Source organism: Lagopus muta, chromosome 9 (genome assembly GCF_023343835.1).
Source record: "Lagopus muta isolate bLagMut1 chromosome 9, bLagMut1 primary, whole genome shotgun sequence".
Lineage (NCBI taxonomy): Eukaryota > Metazoa > Chordata > Aves > Galliformes > Phasianidae > Lagopus > Lagopus muta.
Genome location: NC_064441.1, coordinates 5,559,597 through 5,583,955, shown reverse-complemented (window position 1 = coordinate 5,583,955; position 24,359 = coordinate 5,559,597). Strand labels below are relative to the sequence as shown.

The 24,359-nt window shown below is 35.6% G+C and overlaps 1 protein-coding gene across 2 annotated transcripts in view; it reads right to left on the bottom strand.

The window, feature by feature from the left end:
- NAALADL2 (N-acetylated alpha-linked acidic dipeptidase like 2) overlaps window positions 1-24,359 on the bottom strand; it is a 292,368-nt gene that overhangs the window by 100,662 nt on the left and 167,347 nt on the right. For both annotated transcript variants that reach the window (XM_048954430.1, XM_048954429.1), the window contains exon 5: window positions 22,063-22,213. In XM_048954430.1, coding sequence (XP_048810387.1) covers window positions 22,063-22,213 — 151 coding nt within the window. The remainder of the gene's footprint in view (window positions 1-22,062; window positions 22,214-24,359) is intronic.

The following is a 24,359-nucleotide window of genomic DNA, read 5'->3' as shown; positions in this document are numbered from 1 at the left end:
TGTTTCTTTTAAAAAATAATTTTAAAATACTTTTTACAACTACAATATGGTATTCTAGCTAGAACTTGCAGTTTTTGATGCTGATCTCCTTTTCCTGCCTGGCAGCAGTTCATAGTGAGAAAAGCAGTAATTACAATAATGCAGCAGCTCTGGTCTTCAGAGTGAGCAAACAGCTTTTCTCTAGTTTACAACTAGGTACAGTAATTGGCAAGTAACAAGTTCTCTTGGGCTTTTTGAAAGACTGACAGTTGGAAGAATGAGAATAGGGAATGACTGGTATCAGTCAGCTTATTTTATGTTTGCACAGCAGTATCCAGTATAACCAAAAATTCTTCTCTCTCCTGCAAAAAGGATCCAGGTAGCCTCCAAGCATGAGTATCAAGTCATGCAAACAGGCACAAAAGAGCCTGCTTCCTTTCCTATACGAATTATATTTCCTGTAAAGCATTCCAAGACATATACTCTTTCACTCTATTTCTGTCTATTCTTTCTCTATTTCTGTCTCACTCAAAAGTTAATGGGCTGGCCCATTAGCTCATTCCTTCATGAACTAAATCTTGTTCTTCTGTACTGATGATGGTCACTGTGTAGGAGAAATAAACAACAAATATAGGAACAAGAGACTGACACAGATTTCCTTCCCTCCAGTGATGATCAAGACTATAAATAGTAAAATAACTCTTGCTTAATGTGAAGTATGTTTGCATCAGCTAGCCTATACATCAAGTTACATATGCTATCCTGAAAACGACTGTTCTGGATAAAAACAAGCATGACGTCCAGCTCACCCATAATAATGAGATTTATTATTACTAAAAATAATAAAAGTCCTATAACATTCTTCAAGAAATTGAATGGAAATATAAAATCTCTAAGAAAACACTGAAAGTGACACATCTAGGATATACCAATTACTTTCTTTACAGCATGTAAGTAACATTGCAATGATTCAGAGCCACATCTTGTCTATATATTTGGTCAATAACATAAAAGTGTGTGCACTACCTGTAGTACACTATGCTTCTCTTACAGTAAGATATATCCGCAATTTATTCTTCCATATTTGAAACTATGTGAAATCATGTTTTGGCTTTGTTTTTTTACAATATATGTGGCTATTAAATGGTTCTGAAGTCTCCCCGTTTTCTCATAGATTGCTACCCTTTCTTCTCACACAGTACTGCCATTGCTTGTGCCAACACAGTCCTGATTCAGGACTCCAGGAAGAGTCTCATGAGAGCAGAATCACCTCCCTCAACCTGCTGGTCACACTTCCCTTGATGCAACCCAGGATACAGACCCTGCACTTGGTTGCATTAATGTTCCTTGATGCAGAATGATGCTTAAACATGTACATCAATTCAAAGTTTATTATTGGCTTTAAAAAACAACCAACCAACCAACAACCTGAAAGTTTTCAACTTTCTTTAGTTAAAAAAAAAACAAAACACCACCATAAACTGACCTAACTTCTTTGTAAAGGAGCACTGTATCACATTAATTTTCATAAGATAGGTCCTGATACCACAATGCCCATGCAAAAAAAAGCAAATTTATTACTGCATAAGGGTCTGGTTTATAAAATAACTGGTAAATTTATCATAAACATTTAATAGCTGAGCAGTGACTTATAAGAAATGAGATGTTAAGCACAGATTAGATCTTGTCAGGCAGATGCCTCTACAAACAATCGTAGCATCGGATCCAAAAGTAACAAGAATCACTCTATTTTAAATGCAGAATCATTGCACACATGCTGAATCAGCCTTCTGTATGTATTTCATTCCTTCCTGAAAGGGTTTCAGTCACTCAACAGAATGCCTTCTCTGCCTGTCAGTATGTAATAAACCACATGCAAGTTTCCATAGACTTACTGACTAATACTCATATAGTGATAATTTTTCATTTGAAATTCAGGAACATTTCTGGAGTGGCACGTGATGTATTTACATTTATTCTGAATAGATATTATGAGAAGATAACAACTCAGATTGCATTCTAGTATTAAGGTAACAGCTGGATTAATTTTTTTCCTCCTTCTTGCCTCTATACTATGCTAATGAATGTCAAATCAGGATGGCCTGCATTGCTTTCTCTTCTCTGTCTGCACAGCTCTGTGGCTTTTCACAACCACGTCCATTTTCTTATCAGCAAAACATTTCTGAAATTGTTCATTTATAACTGTAAATATTCAGTTAGCATTTAACTTTGGAAAAAAAAAATCACTAAGACAAATCCCCTTACTTTCTCTTTTCAGTGCCATCTGTTAGGCTTCTCCTTAGAGAAATTAGCACGTTTCCATTCTGGCACTCTGAACAGTAAATATGCCATCATCCGCAAAGTTATGAAAAAAGTCCCTTCTGGAAAAGATAATAGTATCACATAAAATTACCAGAAAAGATTGAATTATATACGGAGAGTATTGTATAGATATTACATGAAGGCTCTTTTGCCCCCTAAAAGGCTGACAAAGGCAGAATCACAGAGCAGCTGAGGCTGAAGGATCCTGTGTAGATGTTAATGCCAAGCAATCTGGTAAATTTGGGATAAATTTCTTCCCACCCATATTCAAAATCCAAGATCTTAAACCTGTTCACATCTCATATCTGTTTTAACCCATCACTGTTAAATCCTATAGTCTACACTCGTAGAACCATACATGCCTCCAAGAAGCAGAGAGAAGATTTATCTCCACCTTACAGATAACAGAATCGAATCAAACAAAGAAAATCCTCATATGGAGTAAACACTGTTCCTTGACTCTGAATGCTATATTTACACTGCTAGACTCACCCCAGACCTCTTCAATAGGAAAGTATTACTCTCCCGCATCACTCTACCGTTGTTGTAAATCTCATTCAGCACTTATTTCAAAACACATTTGAAAATCTAACCCTAACACTGCCTCTATTCTGATTCTATTATATTTTGGTCACAATTCAGTTTTAGATTTTTGCCCGAATTTACAGATGGATAAAGTTCAGTAATAACTTACTGACTTCACAGTAGATAACAGATGCCCTCAACCCCTTCATACTGGTAGGCAAAAGCACAGACAAATATACAGATACATGGTTGAATGCAAGAAACCAAGGAATACAAATAGAAAAACACATGGACTAACTACAGTGTGTTAAAGCAGTGATTTTCATAAAAGCAATGTGTCAAAAGGAATCATCACTGCTGTGTTATGTCATCTCTTTCCCAACACTGGCAGTAGTAAACACAGGGTCTGCTCTGAAAGTCACATCTCCTATTTTATTACATTGGCCCAAGATACCAGAAATGGATGTTGGTGGTGTGACAGTAGGAGCTGAACCTTCCCACCAACATTCACTTAAATTTGGAAATGCAAATGAAGGAAAAGGTATGTATTTGAATTCCTCCATGTAGAAAAAATTGACATTCATGAATGCCTGCTGAACGTTTATGAAGACCAAACATGGATGCTACTGTGAAGGAGACCAAACATGGATGCCAGTGTGAGGCAGTGGGTGATGTGTTTCAGCAGTGGCAACATTGATGTGAAAGATGAGCCATGTTCCAGATGGTCATGCACAGCTGTTGCACAACAAAATGAAGAGCATCTTGATCAGCTCATCTTTGCAAATCAGCTAATGGGTGTGACTATGTTGAAAAAAAGTGTTTTGTAGCTGAAAATTTGCACTATCAAATAGTGTTATTGTGCTCTTTGTATATGTTGTAGCCTCAATGGAAATAAATAGGAGACATTATTTTCACAGTGATCTAGGTAGATGCTGTATTTGAAAATTCCATTGGCACCATCTCATTAAAGTGACAGCCTATACAGAACAATTCTTTACCGTTACAAGTACTCTATTTCATATATGTGGACAAGCTAGAATCCACAGTTTTGTAATTAACTATTTCATTCCAATAGATTTGTAAGAAGAAAGTTGAAATTTGTCCTCAAATATGTTTTCTGCTCAGAAAAAAATAAAAGGTGGACAAATATTGTTTTCCTATGCACTCACTGCTAACAACATTTCATTCTCATAAAATAATACATTGTATGAGATTACTTAAGTCAGTAAGTCAGAACTGACTGACCAGTACAGCTTTTCACTGCTCTTCATTATAAGGACAAAATTCAAGTATTTCTTCACATGATTTCAGTTTACCAATAAGTAATTTCATTTTATTGACTGCAGTTCAACTTCAGTACACAAGCCTAAAATTTAAGTAATAACAGAACAGAAAGCAAGAATGCTATTTTAGTCCGTAGACCCACTTGATTTTTTTTATTGTGCCTTTACTTTGAATGGGGATTTTACACAAGCATCAATATTATCATTATGAGGAAAGGCATTAAGCACTGTGAAACAAGTGAAATTTACTAGATAAAAAAGCAGCACAAGGTACTGCATTTATTACAAATATATATTTAAACTAAAATTAAATTTTAGTCAATTTCGGCATAATTCCATGAAACAAATCCCAAGTCCTTTTTTCCTCTAAAATGAACCAAAGAGGTAGCCAAGGAGAAGGCACAGAGAGGGCGTTTCAAAGATATTCAATTACTTTGTTGACAGTGACAGCCATCCCAGCCACGAATGTTGAGTAAATTGTCACAAGCAGCTGCTGAGGAGGTGGTAAATACATTTTAATTAAGCAGATGTATATATAAAAGACTGCATGTTCACATGGCAATTATTTGAGAGGAAAGAGAAATGAGAGAAAGAAGAGTTTCCTTAAAAAACATCTGCCCACCTATTTAAATCACTTGTCATAAGAAGTCAATCTTAAGGGTGGCAGTTGAAAAAGTGGCACTGACTCTTGAGAAGCATTAGAGGGTTGAGAGGGAACACAGAAAAAGAAAACTTGAAACAATCAATCACTCAAATTATTAAATATATTAGTAAGAACATGCTAGAAGACAATATTTATCTTACTTACAGAACCCTCTTCTATTTTTAATTAGACAGTACAGGACCTGGATTAATGATACTTCAAGTACCTGTGGACTTAAATAACTTAATCACAACATTACATTTTGAGTTATGTATGCAAACTTGATTGTTTAAATAATAATTTTGTCATCAGACCTTATTGAGCAGAAGGTACTTAGTTTAATAAGATCTTAGATTCATTGAGTCAATTATACTTCCTTTAAAAAAATCTATTCAATAATTTTCTGTCTTACACTGTAAGAAAGTAGATATTTCAAAGCTTGTTTTTTGTTCAACTCTAGTTCAAGTCTGAAGAAATAAAAGAAGGCAGAAACAAACCTATTTAAAATCTAATGAATAATGTTTTTTTTCTGCTACTAGTTGGAAGTATGCTTGCTGTTGTTGGTTCCCTGTAGTCTAGCAAACTCACAGAAAATAAAGCTAATTTTCTTTTGTTCCTACGATGTATTAGCACAATACAAACCTCTGCAAACACACACACACACACACACACACACACAAGCTCATTTACTACTATTTTTCAGTTTCATTTGGAGTCCTCCATATTTATGTGCCCTCAATACCTTTCATTTATTTTTTTCAAAGCTGCAACTAGAAATGCGGTTTCTTAAGAAGATATACATAATGTACAGGGTTGATTGCATAAAATCCCTCCGTTCAGATTCAAAGGTTCTTAAAATAATCTGCAGTTTCCTACATGCATACGAAAAATATTTACTTTGAAGAAATAAACTACATTACGTGAGCCTGGGGGAATCTGTGTCAGGTGGCTGGACACCCAATAAGTCAGTGTTCTTCATGGAATATTTCCAAAAGGATTCATTGGGCAACAGAAGGAACTGATGCTGAGTCCGTTATGCATTCTTATCCAACACTGTACTTTAAATACCCGACTGAAGTGTAAGAAATTCTGCATGGAATAGACAAAGTCTACACTAAATTCTCCTTGACCCAACTCTGAATCACAGACACACGATATGTTTTGCCCAAGCTGCCGCAACCCTCTTATTTTCTTTGCAGAACAAACTCATTTTATTATGGTCAGATAACTTGACATCTTCAACAATGTTAAGCTACAGCTGAATTAGAATATGCAGCCTAGGGCTGGAAATTCTTCAGTCCAGAAAAGTAAATAGTCCACAGAATAATCAGTAGATTGAAATAATTCAGATGAATTTCTGAAGCTGGGAGTGCCTCTTCAGAGCAACTTTTATTTCTCTAAATCCCTCATTAGCTTTAATGCCATTCTGTGAGGTCCTCTATCAAGGATACTTTCATCCACGGTGCTTCCTGTCTACATGCAATTTAGAAAGAACAGCAAAAGCAATTTCACAGGTTTGATTGAGGTTGGCAGATGTAGCTACCCTAAATGGAACACACCTGGAATTGACATCCAGAGGGTATTTATTTCAAATGCAAAATTCTAAAAGAACTCACTGAGAAGCACCACAGAACTTTTTTATGACGAAATGTAATTCTAAAGTACATCTGCAATTGGTTATGAGCTTTTTAGCACAATTATTTAGCTTGGATTATTTAGAAAGTCAGTCTTGCAATCTTAATTGGATTGTTGTGTCCTAACATTTTACAGAAGTATTCCAATTAAAAACTCTACATGTATCTTGAAATAGCAAAAGGAAATTAAACAACAGGTACAGTGTTGATTATTTATCATGATATTTTGGTAATCAAGCATGATGCACAACCTTATCTTAAACAGTTAAATAACATACAGAACTTAGATGAAATAGACTTATTACATACTAGTATCTTCATTGTTGCTTTTGTGGTCAAGAACTACACTACATTTCTCATGAAGAGATGGAGTTATTCAGTGAATGGTTTATAGATAACAAACAAATAACTAAGCTGCTCAAACACCCCAACACAACCTAGCAATATTAGTCTCTAGAGCTGCTCCTTTCTAAAGCAAGAGACTCAGTTACCTTGCAACAGCTAAGCACCATTGTCGGCTACAGTACAACCTCTACTTGGAAACGGTAATCTTAGTTGCATGAAGTTCATGAGGCAGAGGCCATTATCTTAGTTCATCATTTCAGAATAAAGCACATAATTTACTGAAAAATAATGTATAGATATTTTTTGCACGTACTAAAGAAATCAGAAGTATAAAACACAAGTAACAGATTAACAAAAATTTTATTGCTCCTGCTTTAGGAAATCATTGAAGATATTTGTCTATGCAAAGTAAATATATGGATTTCTAAAATTCTTCAGCTCTGGAAAGGCATTAACTAACTTTCTCTTCAAAACAGCACTAAATTCCATTAACTATAAAAGTAAATATAGATTAAAGTAGCAGGTGTATCAGGAGAAAACTTGCTAGTTTTTCAAGGAACACTCCTGCTGACAACAGTGCATGATTCTCTTTGAAATAACTGAAAAGTTTTGTTACAATAAATAACAAGTATTGGACAATAAATAGCAAAATGTCAGTTTGTAAAGACAGGCTAAGATGAGTCTGCCTTTGCTAATGTCTTCAAAATGCTTACTAGAAAAATTTTAAACACAGAAGCTATATAAGGAAGGGCACAGATCAGCTAACATTTTGCCTACTTTAACAGAAACTAATTTTGACAGAAGTTGTACTGTTAACAGAACCAAAGTTTGTTGGGTGTCACAGATTACTAACCGTACTTGATGTACTATTGTAGATCCCATGAAAGAGTGAACAGGTAGATAAATACAATCTGAAATATTTTACACTACTAGCAATGAAATATACCTCTGTAAAAAATAAGCCAGTTATATATAAAATCTTCTTTGAGTATTAGATTAAAAAATAAAAACAAATATTGCAACAGGGATGTTTATTAACAGCTTGTCCAAAGGAAAAAGAGTGGGTCCCCTCTGTCTTACAGTTCAATGTAATTAAGCCTTACCATGTAGTATGAAAATAAGAAAAAGCACCTAATTTAAAGAGAATAGAGTTTCTGTATGATAATAAAGAACAAAATGTTAAGAGAGTCAATGACAGCTGAAAAGGATGTGTGGACATGCACTGGAAAATTGAATTTATTTTCAAACACCCAACTCCAAAACCTCTTCTGAAATGCTGGTGCACCAGCTACACAAACATGACATTTTAAAATCTGTATTCACTTCACCTTGAGGCAGTTTAGAAGTGGAAATATTCTGACTGAATTCTGACCCTAAATTCAACTGAAAACTCCGAGAAACTTTAAAATAGCCAGAATTTGAGACTGTTTCTCCAGACTCAAGACTCCTCTCTACTGTGTTCATTCTTTAAAAGCAATCACAGAAGTTTACTGTAATTCTTAAACTACATATGAATATTACTCAAGAGATGATTTCTTTTTCTCCATTAAAGATAATGAAATATTCTTTGCAAAAAAACTGTTTACATGTAACAAGTTTTCTGGAGCCATAATGTGGGAGTATATAATCTCATAGCTACTTGGACCATAAGAATTTAGCATGTATTCGGTTATTATAAAATGCAAACCGTTTTTTCCAGTGAGAATCTAAGGAACTTAATGCACCAGACAAAAGTACTTACAGTAAACAACACGTTCCTTCTAAAAATTGCTTTCTGACTGAAAAGACTCTTTAAAATGAACATACTGTCAATCTAACTTTCAGGACAGAATTTTTAGAGATTTGAAGGAGTCCTGCTCTTACCTTTCAAGTGAAGTAGCAACTAACATCAGAAGTTACATTGTAGAATAAAACAATTCACAGTTGTCGATACTCTTTTGTACAAACATAGGTAAAAACACATCCCACTGACATCTAACTCAACTAGTACGGGCAATCAGATGGGATAGAACTCATTTTAAATAATTAAAGCATAAAGAACCGTGACAAGAAAGAGAAAAATGTTTTTGTCATCTAGATGCTTTTTAATGAATGCTACCCAAAGTTAGTCTATCCACTTCAAGCAGCCCATATAATGGTGTCCATATCAATACAGTGTCTCTCAAGACATACTATTTTGTTCTCCAAAAGAAGTCAATAATACTAAATTCCAAAATGAAATTTTTTACTTTTCAATGCAGAGTTTACTTCATAAACGACTGACAAATGGGAAAGGTCAAAACTGAGAAGATTAAGACGACTTCTCAGAAGAAAATCTGTTCTCTTGCCAGTACAAAAATAAGACATTAAAAGATAATTCAAAGGAAAATATTGATGTGAAGCACAAGAAAAATATACGGTCAGCAAGACACGCATATCACTGGTTTTATATTCCCTGACATTTTGCCTGACTTCTCTGATATAACTGAAGCTTTCCCTCCACAGGTGTCAGGCATTTCCTTCCTCTCTTTGCTTAAAGTGGCAGAGATGCCATGTGAATAGAATTTCCCTTCTGGTTGAGCACAGTCAGTCTCTGCAATTAAAACATAACAGCCTCCAGTTAAGAATGATTTAGTGAATGATGCTTAGCTTTTGAAAATTACACAGAGAACATGATGAACAGTCACCAACCTTTATCAGATAAACTGAATGAAGAGTTACTAGCAGTTTTAGGAAGTGCTCCATAACAATAAGAGCATCTTTATCAAGACTGAGAAGATAATGTTGAAAGGAATTAGAAGCTGTAATTTATATCAGTTTTAATACATTTCTTTAAAGAAGTGACTCCTCCTACAGAGTATGATACAAAGCACAGTAACAAAGATGCTAGAACTTGAAATGGAAGTAGGAAAGTTTGAAATGCATTTTGGAAACATAACAAAAAGCAATGAATTGATGAAAATCACCAATCTTAAATTCACAATTGCAATTAAAAGTACACAGCATCAGCACTTAGGTTTTGTTGATATAGACACTGGAATTTTCAACAACAACAAAATATTTGGAGTACTTTGTCCAGTTATGCCCCCCAGTAACAAGAGACATACTGAAGAGTCCAATAGAGAGCTACTAAGATGATGAAGGGACTTGGAATGCCTTCTAGCTTCAACCATTCTGTGATTCTGTGATATAAAAAAAAATGATAAAAAGAACTAAAAACTCTTTTAATGTAAGAAAGCAGAACGAAGAGCGTACTAACCATGACTGAAGTCAGTAAGAATACAATAAATTTGTTTTATATTTATATTCATCACAGTTCATCTGATTTAGCAACAATCTAGTATGGCAATAATAAATGATAGTTGTGAGGCTAACAGTATTGAGAGATATATATCATTATTATGAATTCAGCTAATCTCATCTTCCATGACAGGTAACAAACAGGAAATACATTACAATGAAAGGCATATCCTTCGGCTAAAATAACGTATGTTGAGATTATCCACATCATCAAACCTGCTTTTACTATGAAAATAACAAAATATACGAATTATACAGCCTGGAAATGCTTAGATTTTTCTTCGGGAAACAAGTACAGTGCAAAGAAAACAACGAATATTTCCATTAGAATTTAATTATTATATAAATCACCTGAATGCATCTAAAATTGAACAGGATGGTACCAGAAAATACATATACATGTATACTATGATTTGCCTGATGTCCAATACAAGAGAAGGACAGTTCTGATAACATTACTGATGGCTTGGCAGAGGGAAGCACATGATGTGGACCACAAAAAGGAATAAAAACATATCCGTATGAATTATTCTGCCTATAAGGGAGATAGCTAGGCCAGAAGAAAACTGTAATATTGCCACAGTTTGTCTTTCCCTTGGAAAGGTGAATTGTGAGGAATTTCTAGAAAGCCTGAAGAACCTCTGAAGTACAATTCAACTACCAGAGAATTCTGGAGACATTTCAGTTGTGCCCCTAAAGCCTCTTTTTCTTCTCTCTCTCACCAGCCAGCCGTCAAACTTCACCATAGATTCCATTTTTCACTGGTACAGAGTATATCTGACATCAGTGTCTTTTCCATCCATCTGACTGATTAAACTTTGAGGAGTGCTTTGTTCACCTTATCAAAGGACAGGACAATTCAAAAATACCCATTCACTTTAAAGGAGGAGTATTCTAGTAAACAAGCTTGCTCAGTCCAACGGCCAGAGAAAGCAAAAGAGGTCTCCTTGCTAATGAACTGAAGCCACTCCAGAAGGGAGAATGGCAATTTTTATCATCAAAATAGTCTCCCATTCTTCGGGGGGAGAGAGTGAAGAGAGAGAGAGAGAGAGAGAGTTAAGGGAGAATTTGTTCTGAACACCACTGAGAAGTCTGAGAAAATTTATGGGAGTTTGGTGAGCCCTAGACCACCTACCATAATTTTACCCTTCAAAGAATTCAGGCTGGAGCAGGAATGAAATAGTTTCCTCCTAGAGGGTCTCATAAAGCATTTCTAAATGGCTTCCTGTGGACGGGATTATTTTTAACAAGGAGTGTTCCTTTGAAGGTCTTAACAAAAAACTAATTACTGAAGTAATACATTAGGCAGATGTAGCAATATACGATAAGCCAGAAATCTTCCTGTAATTCCAAATACCAATATGGAAGCTCCTTGAAAAATTTTGTCAAAATGTCACAGAAATAATCAGAGATTACTGAGAGAGAGGGAAACAAATGACTCCCCAAAAAAGCAATTATCTCAATATAGTGCAGCTTCCAGAAACAGTCCTCCATCTAGTATCATGGGCTACAAGACTTCTGATTATTAGCTAAATAAAATTCTTTCCCTTTCTGACTAGCATTTCAAAAAGCAGTTTTCATCACTGAACTATTTTCTTCCCATTGGTATCTTCTGAAATCAAAAGAAGCCTAAATGTGATAAGTGCTATACCACCTCCTACATGATCACTTTGGTTATTAAAACTCAAGTTTAAAAAGTATACAAAGTCACAACAATGTGTACTGACAAGATGAAACAAAGTACAGTAACCTCTTTTGAAGGAAGGCTTAATCCTCACAGAAAATAATAGGCTGCACACAGGGATGATTTTTATTAAACATTAGACTATTTCTTTTCCTATCACATCAAGAAGAACTAAGACAATTGCCAAGGAATACTTTTTGAATGGAAGAAAATAATGCTCATTGCGAATCATCAACCAAACATTTTAGATCACCCTTTTGGGAAAGTGAATTTTGGTGAAGGGAGTAAAATCTGGAGAAGTTTCTATGAGTAACAGCTTCTCTCTTGAGACGACATTTCTGTTTGCTTACATTCTATATAGTTGAAGGAGAAACAGAGACAGAAAAAAGTATTGTAATGAATATAAGTCTTGCATAAAAATCATGAAGAACATGACCAAAACACAACAGACACTAAAATTCAAGAATGAGCTTCTATTAAGATCACAGAGCTTTTGAATTACGAATGACTATAAATTTTTGTAGCTAAAATCTCCTTCAAGATTTATGCTACAGATTGTAAATCTCTTGCAGGATTTCTATGGTTTTTTTTTTAGGACTTGTCTCTCTATTATAGGACTCCCAATTCTACTTTTCATCTTACAAAGCCAGTGAGAGATGTAACTAAATACTGCCTTAAAGCACTAATTCCTAAATTGGAGTGTCACAGTTCAGGATCACTGGTCCGCTCAATAATCGGAGGTTAAATCCAAACTCTCAAAATAAATTACATTCAATATAAGATGAAATTGCCAGAAATTCAAAAACTAAAACTGAAGTTTCATCTTATTGACTAGCTTTAGACTGCTCCTCCTTCTTAAGCCTGTTAAACAAGCTTTTTTCTATGCTTTGATATTTTACAGTAATAAAAAAGTATCTAAAAAGCATCAGTAATGTCCAACAATTATAAACCTTCTTAAAATCCATGGAATTTTCCTCTTTTGCATTCTGTTTTGAGATTTGTTGTTGTTGCTTTTTTTTTTTTTTTTAAATTATATAGAAATCAAGTTGCATTTTGAGGCTTTCCTTGGTGTCATGAAGCTTACCAACTAACACCAATATTAAGACTAATATTAATAAGCTATAAGAGCATTAAAGGCTACTAAGAAATATCAAGCAAACAGTGATCATTGATACCTACATTTTTGACGTTACTGAGTTTCTCATTACTTACTACCCTCTATTAAAAAAAACCTATAAATACTCATAAGAAATTATCTTACACCCAAATCACTTAAGTTTAACTCAAAAAATACTCCATTCATCCTATCTTCTCAAGCTCTGTATTTTCTCATTCTGGGGAATGTTTTTTTGTGTGGATTAGCACCACACATTACCAGAGATATATTCTGCTTCTTGCCAGAAAAACTCAAAATCACACCTAATACAGCAGTTTGGGAAGAGAGCAGCAGTAACTGATAAGGGAATGAAGTTTAGTTTTATCTCACCATTATGCTGTATTAGCTGTTAAGAAATATCAAATATTTTATACATTGCATGACTAATGTCCAAGTTTTGAATGTTAAAGGCTTAACACAGTGTGGTTCAGCTCTACCAGAAAATGTAAGATTTTGATGAAAATCTCTTGCAGACCTGCATTAAATCAGGGTTGGTAGAAATAGCACAGTGGACAAGTTGAAAGACTGCTGATGCTTGGAAATCAAGAAAAGAACCTAGACACTTGAAAACATGAGGAGGCCAGCTGTTCTAAAATTAGTCTCCTTGTTAAGAGTATTATACTAAATAGGAATAGATTGTCACCACGTGTTAGCTTTAGCTGACATCTGCTGTAAGAAAAAAATACCTCCCAAGTAGACAGCATAGGCATTTGTTCATTATGTATTTTGTAAAGGGTGGTCCCTACAGCACACAACCATAAATAAACATGCAAATCATTATATAACTATTCCAAAACATCTATGACTTCAATGAGGTTTCAAATAACCCAAGAGGCTTCACTCTTTTTTTCAGTAACTCAATAGACCCACCTGTCAAATACACAACACTAGCACATAAGAAGTATTGGAAGTTGCACACACTTGTCCTAATTGAAATTGAAACAGCTATGAAAGTTTCAAAGGCTTTTTCAAATCATTCTCATAGCTTAGTTCTGCACACGAAAAACAAGTCAGATAACAAAAGCATCTTGCATCAAACTGCCTGTTCCTCTGGAACTGTAATGGAACTGTACTACTCTGGAACTGTACCCATCACACAGCAAACGCTGGCTGGCAACATTGCATGCAGGACTACTCCATAAGGCAGTGAAGGAAGCAGCTCTGTAAGCTGGGGCTGCCTCTTTCACTGACGTGTCCTTGATGAGCTTCTTGTGTAACACATTTGTCACAGACATTCTCCCACGTCTGGCCAGTTCTAGCTGCAAACATTTATTTCAGTTCTACTCACCAGACCATTCTAATTGTTTTAGCAGGTGAGAAAAGCACTTTGCAGCCAACTGATACAGTCATTTAAATAAAAGTCTTGCAACTTTGTACAAGCAACAGTATCTAAACCTATCAAAGTGAAAGTATTTGCTGCATCTACAGTCACACTGAGTGTGCTTGGGCAGTATTTCTTCAGTGCCTCATTACATTACTCCTAAAGGTCAACAGTGGAGAGTAATCAAGCAGAGGAAGCCCTTGCATTCATGGGACACCATTGGGCACGAGATCACACTTAACTGCTCCAAATGCATTTTGTGAAGTTTCACACTTGTCACACCAAAGAAGCCTCATTTAGCACTATCCTTCAATAACCAAACTGCAGTTATCAACCAGTGGGTTATTTAGCTTGTGATATTTAGAAGCATGATGTAGGAAAAATTATACCATAAGAGATCACTAGTTAGAAGATGTTTTAAATTCAACCAAAGGCAAAAATATTAGTTTTGAACTGAGTGAAAAGATAGGGTAAGCCTCCATTCTGCTGTTAATTAAGCTGAACTTGAAAAGTCAACCAACTAAACAACCACAAAAGCTGTTCTCATCTTTTTTTTCATCCTCACCTCAGCCTTCTCTCTCTTAAGGGAAGAAAACAGTGCAAGTCTGAAAAAAGAAAATGATGAAAAAGAGCAAGCAAAACATTTCAGAAAATATTCGGAGACCGCATTGGGATGAGCTACTTTTGGCTTTCAGTGTTTTGCAGAACAATACTACATAACGCGACAGTACACATTTATGAAACGAAAAAAAAATTCCATGTTACCGTTTCATTTCTTCAGGGGGAGTTTCTACCTGTCTGCTAGTAGGAAGAGGTACTATTATCTTTTTCATGCAGCTGCTGAATACGGTTAGCGGTGGGCTGGAACAGAGATCATACTGAATTAACAATGCTTTGGTTGGCTCCACCAGCAATATTTCAATTATAAAACTATGTGCACCTTCAATTACTTGAACAATCAGCCAACTGACTTTATGGATACTATGCAGGTGCACCTGCAGATGCTAGCTTTCCAGTACTTTAAGATTTCCTCTGTAATGTCCTTTCACATGGGGATACTAGGTGGATAAAATAGCACAATACTTAGTACAAACATAAATATATGTCTATATGTCAGATATATGTCAAAATCATGGTAGCAGTGATGCTCAACTATTAGAAAACAGGAAAGACAGGCCTAGGTCACTGAGGTAGCTTTACTATAATTAATCCTATTATCTTTCTAAGCTTAACTTTCACACACAGACATACTAGATGAAAGAATGGGCTAAAGCAGAGCACTAGGAAGTTGCTTGCTTGCAGCACAGAGATGTCATCCTGAACTTGAGAAGCATGTAGTTAAACTACAGCAAACTAAGAAATGTGCTTACAGATTTCAGTCAGCAAAAAATGAGAAGTGCATAGTTTCACTATCACTATGGGGATTTTGTTTTTTTAGCTATTATCTCTGATTTTGTGTGTGTGCAATTACCGCTAAAATTTCCTGCCTATTTGCTAGATGCTGCTGGATGAAAGAATCTCTAGTAACGTTACATTAATTGGGCTCTTAGAGCAAACAAACCACACCCAACACAATGAAGCCACTCAAAATGGCTATGACAGAAAGAATTGGAAGAAAGCACAGCAATATGGAAGAGAGGGAAGTTAAGTAGTAAATGACTGATGCTACAAAAGCAGCTCACCTTCCCAGATACTCAATCCATGTACACGCAGTTGATTTCAGCTAGACTCTGCAGGCAGACACTGTTGTTGTAGCAAATACCAGTACACCAAACTAGTTTGTATACAGCAGCACTGGCTGTTTCACAAGCATATACTAAAAGTAATATCTCATTTGCTCAATATTACGCTGAGCTGAAATATGTTGCACTGGCTGTCATTCAAGATATGAAAGGATTATTTTTAATCATGATTGCACAAGAGATTTAAATATTCTAATCCTCCTTTTTGAGTAGCGGAGTTCAAAATGAACCTGGACACCATTTGAAATGATATTTCTTTTAGATGAGAGGAAGTGGCTTTACCAGAACATGTTCTGTAGGAAGTAAAGGCTGTTTGGTAGTTTGAAATTGTCTGAAATGTCAGCAATGTGGAATCTTCTCCAACATAAACTTGAAAATTAAAACAATCCCGACAATAATCTGGATGGGAAACTAGGCACGTGGATTATGACCAAGCAGGTGTCACAGAGGCAATATGTTTTCCTCTTAGCTAAGTCTGCTTTCCAGAAAGTGTTTGTTTTGTCACACAATTTGGTGTTTATCACTTGCAGATTGCATTACTCTTATAAATTCACTTTTTTTTTTTTTTTTAAATTTATGATTTTCCTTTTAAAACTGAGACAAACTGTGTCTTATATGGCTGAGTCTGGCATTTGAAAGAGTCCGAGGATATAAAAATCGAAAGCAAGCTACTGAAGTATCCTGTCTGGTTAACTGCTAACACCTGATTATCATCCCATAACATCTCCCCCACCCTCTCAATAATTTAATTGATAAGATCCTTGCATTTTCATTTCAGGTTGTTTTCCTCCTCCAACTTAAAATTACAAGCAGTATCAGGAGAACATAAAACAATATCAATATATACAATGTGCAAGTTCACACACTCAAACTTGGGAGCCTAAAATATCTTGAGTGCCAACTGCCATTCTCACTTTTAAAGTATGTACAGCGCCAATTGAAAGCTAGGGAAGAAAAAAAATATCAGACCATATTATTTGGTGCCTAAATCCAAATGTAGTTGTTTGATTTTATCCTTCCAGGTCTCAAGAGGCCTGTCACATCATGGATTCAAACACCTTCTGAACTCTGTGTTGGAGATATTGAAAACCTGCTGAAACCATTACTTCCTGTTCTCACTGTTCAATATCCAGTGTTTCCCAAAGATTGGGGTTTACAGCAATCACTAAGATCATGTCATAAACAAAACCACATTTGACCAAGGACGTATATAAACATACACACACATCCTGAAATTAAAAGATGGGGCTGCAAACTTTGCTTTTTTCTTAGCTTCAGTTTGCCCTTAAGGAAAACAAAACAAACCCAGCATCCTTACTCCTCTTAATGTTGACTGTCACTCTGAATCTCCATGCCTAGTTACCTACAGATTTCACTCATCTGATGTCATTAGCAGAAAGTGAACATAAAATTTGGGAGAAAAAAAAGCAAACTGGATTCTCAAGGCCACTTCCACAGCTGCAAAGGCATACATAGAAAAACTATCTTGTATCTGAGTTTTGACTTTTAAAACAACAGACAAACAAAGGCTGAGGACATCCTGTAAGAAATCACAATGATTTACAATAAGACATTTTAGAACATTTGTTGCATATGCATGGAGAAAATTGTCACAGAACGTCCCACTTTTTATTAACTTCAATGCAGTAGGCTGTTTCAGAGGAGTAAAATATCACAAAGTAGAGGACAGTGAGGACAAACTTAGATAAAAGGCAGGAAGGACACAAATATACAGAATCAAATATACAGAAAGACACATTTCTGTCACAGCATGTACTAACTCGTACTCCAAAAAGTTCCCTGTATTCACTATAGAAGAACTGGATCAATTAGAATGACACATTACAAAACAGCAAAATGCCAAGAGCTTTTTGATGCATATTTATTGTTCTTTAACTTTTGCAGTAAAATATCAGTATCAAACATGGTTTCACTGAGATGCCACCAAGATCACAGATGGGCTCAGCTGTGGCATGCAGGGGGCTGTGGAGGTGCCAGCTGGAGCGAGCTGCGTCTGGTGCAGGGCAGCCCTTGACCTCATTCCACCAAGACTGCCGCGTGAACCTGAGCCTTCTTCTCTGAATCCCTTTCCAGTTGCACCCAATAGACATAGTTCAGATTTCATTTTAAGAATGCGAAATCCCATCCTCTGAGTATTCTGAATGATTGCTCAAAACAACTAGCACAATTTCTTTTACTCAGCTTCTGCTGAACAATTATGTTAATAAACGTTACTTGCCCAATTAGTGTAGTACCTCACCATATTCACTGCCTTTTCCAGACATCATAGCACTTTTAAAGCTGAACTACAACATGATTTTCCCCTTCATTATAAAGTGAAATTATTCTTCTAACGACTTATTTTGTGTGGAACTGTTCTCCTGACTGACCTGGGAAGCTTACATCTCCCAACCTCAATTCTGCATCAGGGCTTTGTTCTTGACCTTTTATCCCACTCTGAATTCTGTGAACATTTTTAAGTACATCACAAAAAAAACAATCCTTGATACTTCACAACATTAAAAAGACAGCCATTAAGCATATTGAACATTGTCTTTTACTAGAAATGAGTGCACGTAATGATGAACAGAATCACAAGAATGCTTCAGGTTGGAAGGAACCTCCCTAAAGCCCACCTATAACCAAACAGTCTCTGACACCTGACACTAGATCAGTTATCTCAAGGTCCCACTCAAACCATGAAGCATGGGATCAAGAATCCACTGATTCCCTATCACCCTTGTCCTCTACTCAGTCAGACCCTATTAGAGATGTCTGAGGAACACTCACGGTAATTATCTAGCCTGAATGTGAAGTTCACAATTCAGAATTCTAGCTACACTATGCATTTCCCCATATGTAATAATTACTCTTTCTACCTAGTCTCTGGATTGTTGCCTACGTGACAAGATGTTTACAGTGATTTGAAGCATTGACTACTTCCAAATAATAACTTTAACTATACCATTTGCCTTTCCGTTTTAATTTCTACCTAACAGATCTCTAAAACTACAAGATATTTGAAACATTAGTAATGGAATTCTTCCTGAAATAATTTCTATTCCATATTTACACCGATAGGGATCTTCTATTATATAGCACCTTATGTCAGGGAAAGGGCTCTTAATGCTCATCACGAGGACACAGTTCTATTTACATATCAGTGGAAACTTTGATTTAAAATGATTCTGAAATACAGAAATGAAGAAATCTAACGCATCTCTGCCATACACAGGTAGATGAAAGGAATTGCAGCATTCAGAAAATCAAAATAGATTAAAAAAAATGGAGGTGGTGGAAGTCACCAAAGTTTTGTGCCATTCCTCTAACCTTTGTTTTGAGGATACTTTTTACATTGCAGGTCTCACGTCCCTTTCAAGCTTATTCAGGTATGAATAATTTCCTGAGTTTCAGCCTTAGAACAATTTCGTTTCAAAAGCAGCAAAACAGAAGAAAGATTTCTCTAAATGGAGGTCACAAGCCTTTGGAAATCATTGTCAGAAAGAGAGAATGATGCTAACAAGTGCTCATGCTATTGTTCTAAAATTCATAGGATTGGGAGAGTCTTAAGAACAAGAGAATCAAATTACCAAACAAGGCTGCAGAATCTTTTACATAAATTCTTTTGATTTTTCATATCAGTATTGTTTTCTGTTTATCAAACAGAGATCAAAGAAATCATTCAATTCATATGCAGTATTAATCTCTAAGCCACCATCAAGCTATTTCTGTGCATCCTAAAATAATCCAGATGGAGCAGCATAGCATTTCATCTTCGCTAAATTGAAGGTTTGATCTAAACTATGGAAGGTCCAAAGTATTCTCAGAATTATTAAACAAACTCCATTTAAAAACGTTCTTAACTTGAAGTAGAGATTTCTCCAAGTTTTATCATGTCCTGAAGATTTTTTTTCTAGGAAAAAAGATTGAAACAGTCCAAAAGTCACAGAAAAAAATTGTTTTCTGATTACAAGAATTTGAGAAACAGAAGGCAGAAGCACAGAAACACAAGTCTCATGCATTTTATTCAGCTAGCACAGGACTGTTTATTTACTATCATTATTTAGTAAAATGATGGTTATCACAGAGAATAGCTCATCAACCAACTAATGCTTATATTACTAGCTACTTTTAATAAAGCGGAGTATGGCGTTAGAGCAGTCCCCAGGATTGAATAGTAACAGTTTGGCAATACATGAACTGCAGATGGTATCAAAGGCGTGCCAATAACTTAAACAGAAGCTTCCAATAAAATTTCTTGCAGTGCACGTTAAACTCTGTGAATCGAAGTCATGTGGGCAGCCCTGGGTATCTGGCACTTTCAAACTACGTGTTGTCTGTTTAACCACCTCACAGGCCACCACATCCTTCAGGCAAAAGTCTGTGCTCCAGATTATTTGTATTTGTCCCAGGCTTACGTTACCTCTAACAAAATTTATTCAGTGAATCATCACTAGAAAAGACAAATTTACTTCCACTTGATCTACCTTCCAGTGACATAACTGAAAAAAAAACAACAACAAACAACTTCTCCAAGTGTACCTTCGAGTTTTTTCCAGCACATTATTGCAGTCAATGACCAAAACATAAATGATTATAGGAACCTGACAGCCTATTCATGCTTGTGAATAGTAGTCAGAGATTTAAAATCACAGATAAGCCATGTTAAGGGTTCTAGTGGTAAACTGATAATGTACTTATAAGGATATCATCATTTTCTACGTAATCAACCTTCTTTTTCTCACAGTACAGGCTAGGATGCATGCAGTCACTAAGACAATTTACTGACAGCAAACTAACGCATAAGTGTTTAGAAACTGAAGTGGCATCTTCATGCTGCTATATCTGTTTTAATTAGCTTTTCTATTCATGTAGGGTAAATAAAACATTAAGGAGTCAGGCACGTAGATAAACAAAAAGCTATTTTTCAAGTAGCTCTGCAAAATGAGCAAAGAATAATGCTTGAAGACTGTCACATTTACCTTCCTAACTCCCAGGACACTTTTAAGAAGACTAGGTCAGGTACACTGAGACACCAAGAAAATGTGCAATTGCTTTCCTACAGAGCTGTCAAGGCATTCATGCTGTGAATAGCTAACACCCTTCTTTGACAACCAGGCAAATATTTCTATTTTCTGCCATTCTAATCCTAAAGTATCTCAGCATTGCATCAGTCGATTTTGTGCCAGTTCAAGTCAAACTTGAGGTGTCTGAGCAAATAACTGGATTAAATATTCTCGATAAAGCCTTGTCACAAACTCATAGACTTCTTCTGAATACATTTCCCAATAGTTAGAATAATAAAAAAAAAGACTGTAAAGTTGAACAGGTAGCAGACAACATACAGCCACTAAACTGCCAGAAGGGAAATTTAAGTAGTGATTACCAGTCAAATAAATTATATCTTCTTATTGTTAGCAGTGGTTAAAAACCACTCAAAAACACCACAACAAAACCAACAAACTAACAACAACAACAAAATCACCAAACTGTTAAACATTTAAAAACACTGAATAAAAACACTAAATATTTCTGAAAAAAATCAGTTTTTCCGGTTCCCCCTCCCCCTCAATTCTAAAGAACATTTATTTAGATAAACATTGAGGTAAAAGTCTATCCAGGCAGAACTGAGATACAACTTAAAGAAAATATCTTAATTCAAGTGATAATTGTGCTGAGATGTAAATGCTGTTTTTAGATCTTTTAAAATGTGTATCTCTTATTACACTGGACTTTTGAACTTGCACTTATTGACCATATGTTTCCATTATCATGGAAACCCTACATGAAAGAGTAAGAAAAACGAAGGGAAAAATACTTCTTTCAATAGGAACGAGCACCACAGAACTTGCTGAGATATCACTGTAGAAACAATTCATAGCTCCTTTTTTATAGAGTAAAAACAAGCAGACAAATAGTATACTATGTGAATATATCAATAAAAACAGAAACAAATAAATTACTTGAAGTGCAGACTTCGTGCCAAGAGTTTGAAGCAAAGCACTTTTGAGCCATGCTGCATTACACAATGTTCCCTTATCAAAGGTTTCCATTCAGGTAAGATTTCATTTGGAGTTTTAATTCCCATACTTAGAATCTGTGCACAATTAAAATGTCCATTAACTGAATATGTCTCAGGCAGTACTTACCAATACTGGCATAGCCAGGTGTCGATGGATCTCCTCCACTATTCAAGGAAACCATAAAAGCTTTATCAGCAAGATCTGTAGTCTTTGGTAAATCACAAGGATCGACATAAAGAAGAACACCACCAAACCCTGCGTCTTCTAACAAAGAAAGCTGAGGAGAGAAAACAGGAGTAACTATTAAGAGAAAATATTAGAAAATGTTATTACTTTAATTACTTTTGGGATAGGGGCACTATATTCATCAGGCTCTCACTCCAATATCTGCACAAGCAGATTAAAGACAGATGCCATCCTAAAATGCTTGTCATATAAATAAAGCAGCTATCCTTTGAAAGGACAAAATCAAAAGCCAACAAGACTGATTCATCAAGTTTCCCAATTCATGTAAAAATATTTTCAAAGGCTAACGACATCAAGAATTCTTAAGAATGACGTAACGTTGAGGAAACAGCACTGATGATCACATTTGAGATTTGCAACTGTTAGATTTTTACCTCTCTTACTGCGACACTGCCAAACAAGTTTGGTGAGCTGGAGATTATATTCAGATGAGGCTCGACTAGGCAAGATTTAAAAAGAAATGTGAGTGGAGTCAACTTTCTCTCTACTCCCTGGACGCTTGCTTAGACTTAGAAACCTTACGTATTTTCATGTGTTACAAACATGATCTTGAAAATTCCTTGGTGTTGAAACTAATCTCCATAATGACTAGTGAGCATCTTTTCTTGATTTCCCATACTATTAGCAGTACGACATTTCCGGTTAGTTTACCTCTTCAACGACATGTATCTTCAAGGACACTGACATCAGACTTGCATAGGATTTTGAGATACAGTTATTCTCCAGTAAAGAGAGAAAATATCAGGAGTTTACTGTTCATTAAAAAAATAAAATAGTCTAGCATACCCAAGCCTTGGAGGCTGCCTCCTGTCAGACAGAGAGCTTTTATTCCGTTTCATTAGAACACCTCAGCGTGAGTGGTGATGGTAATTAGCCTTCCAAAGAATCTATAGATCTGGGGTAGCCAATCAGGAAAACCTCCCCAGAGTCAAGGATGAAAGCATCTAAGCACCCACCAGAGCTTAAAGCAGTTTATAAAGATCAATTTTGACTGAAAAAAATTCAAACTTTCCCTTTAACAGAGAACTGAAAAATAAATAGATTTTGTTGTGAATTGGGTGAAACTGAATTGTGATGTGGAAATATCTCCATGCTACAAAATGAATTTTCTGTGTAATGCTCTGCATATTTTGAACTGACTGAAGATTACAACAACGGCACAGAACTCCATTAATTCTTCAGACAGAAGTAATTCCAGCTTTTAAGGATTATCTTACTACTCACTAGGCTCCACTGATGACTTTGCAAATGGCTACTGTTAGGTCTGACAAATGATACACAGGAGGAAGATGCATCATAGATAAATGAACAGTCAGGACTGAAAATAACTGTTGCCTTTTCCTTTTATACATCCATATCCAGTATTCTTTCATTCATCTCTAGTCCTATATTGGCATGTAGGTAACAAAGATCAGGTCTGTACTGCACTCTTGAGGCAAGCTTTACCATTGGGATTTGGCCACAAAGGTACTGGCAGATAGGTTAAAAAAAAAAAAAAATCAAATAGTTGGACATGACTCTGCTGGATAAAGATGCAAGAAGCAGGGTGCCACTACCCCACATGGCTGACATTAATGCGTTCTCCTATCTGAAGCTAGCACATACACTAGTAAATCGATGGGTTACTGCAATGACCTGATGCAGGAACAAATCTACCAAGGAAAGCTGTTCTACACAGAACTTCAGTGTGATGCATTAAGAACTCATTAAATACAACATCTCTCAAGTGCACTTTGAAGCTTATATATACATTGATGAGGTTTTCAGCATGTGATAAATTAAACTAGCAACAGAAAAATGAACCAGATCTCTTGATTTTACAATTGGTTCCTTCTGCTACATTTCCCAGTGTGGTTCAAAACAATCCACTGACATTTTCTTGTTAAATCTAGTTCTGCTTTCAACTATGTTAATAGTTATTGTAAGCCTACAGGTTTTCAATCATTACACAGTGGTTAAAAAAGTATCAGCAATTAAAACAATATACATTTTTTGCTAACTAGTATCTAGAGGTTTCTCTTATCTAGTTCTCATGTATTTTCATTACTATTCTAACAGAATTTAAAAGTCTATATTTCAAAAGGACATTTAGCACACCATGCTAAAAAAAAAAGCAGTTCCCATCTTTAAAACATTCATGTGCGCACAGTTTATCTTATTGGAAGAGTATGCATTGC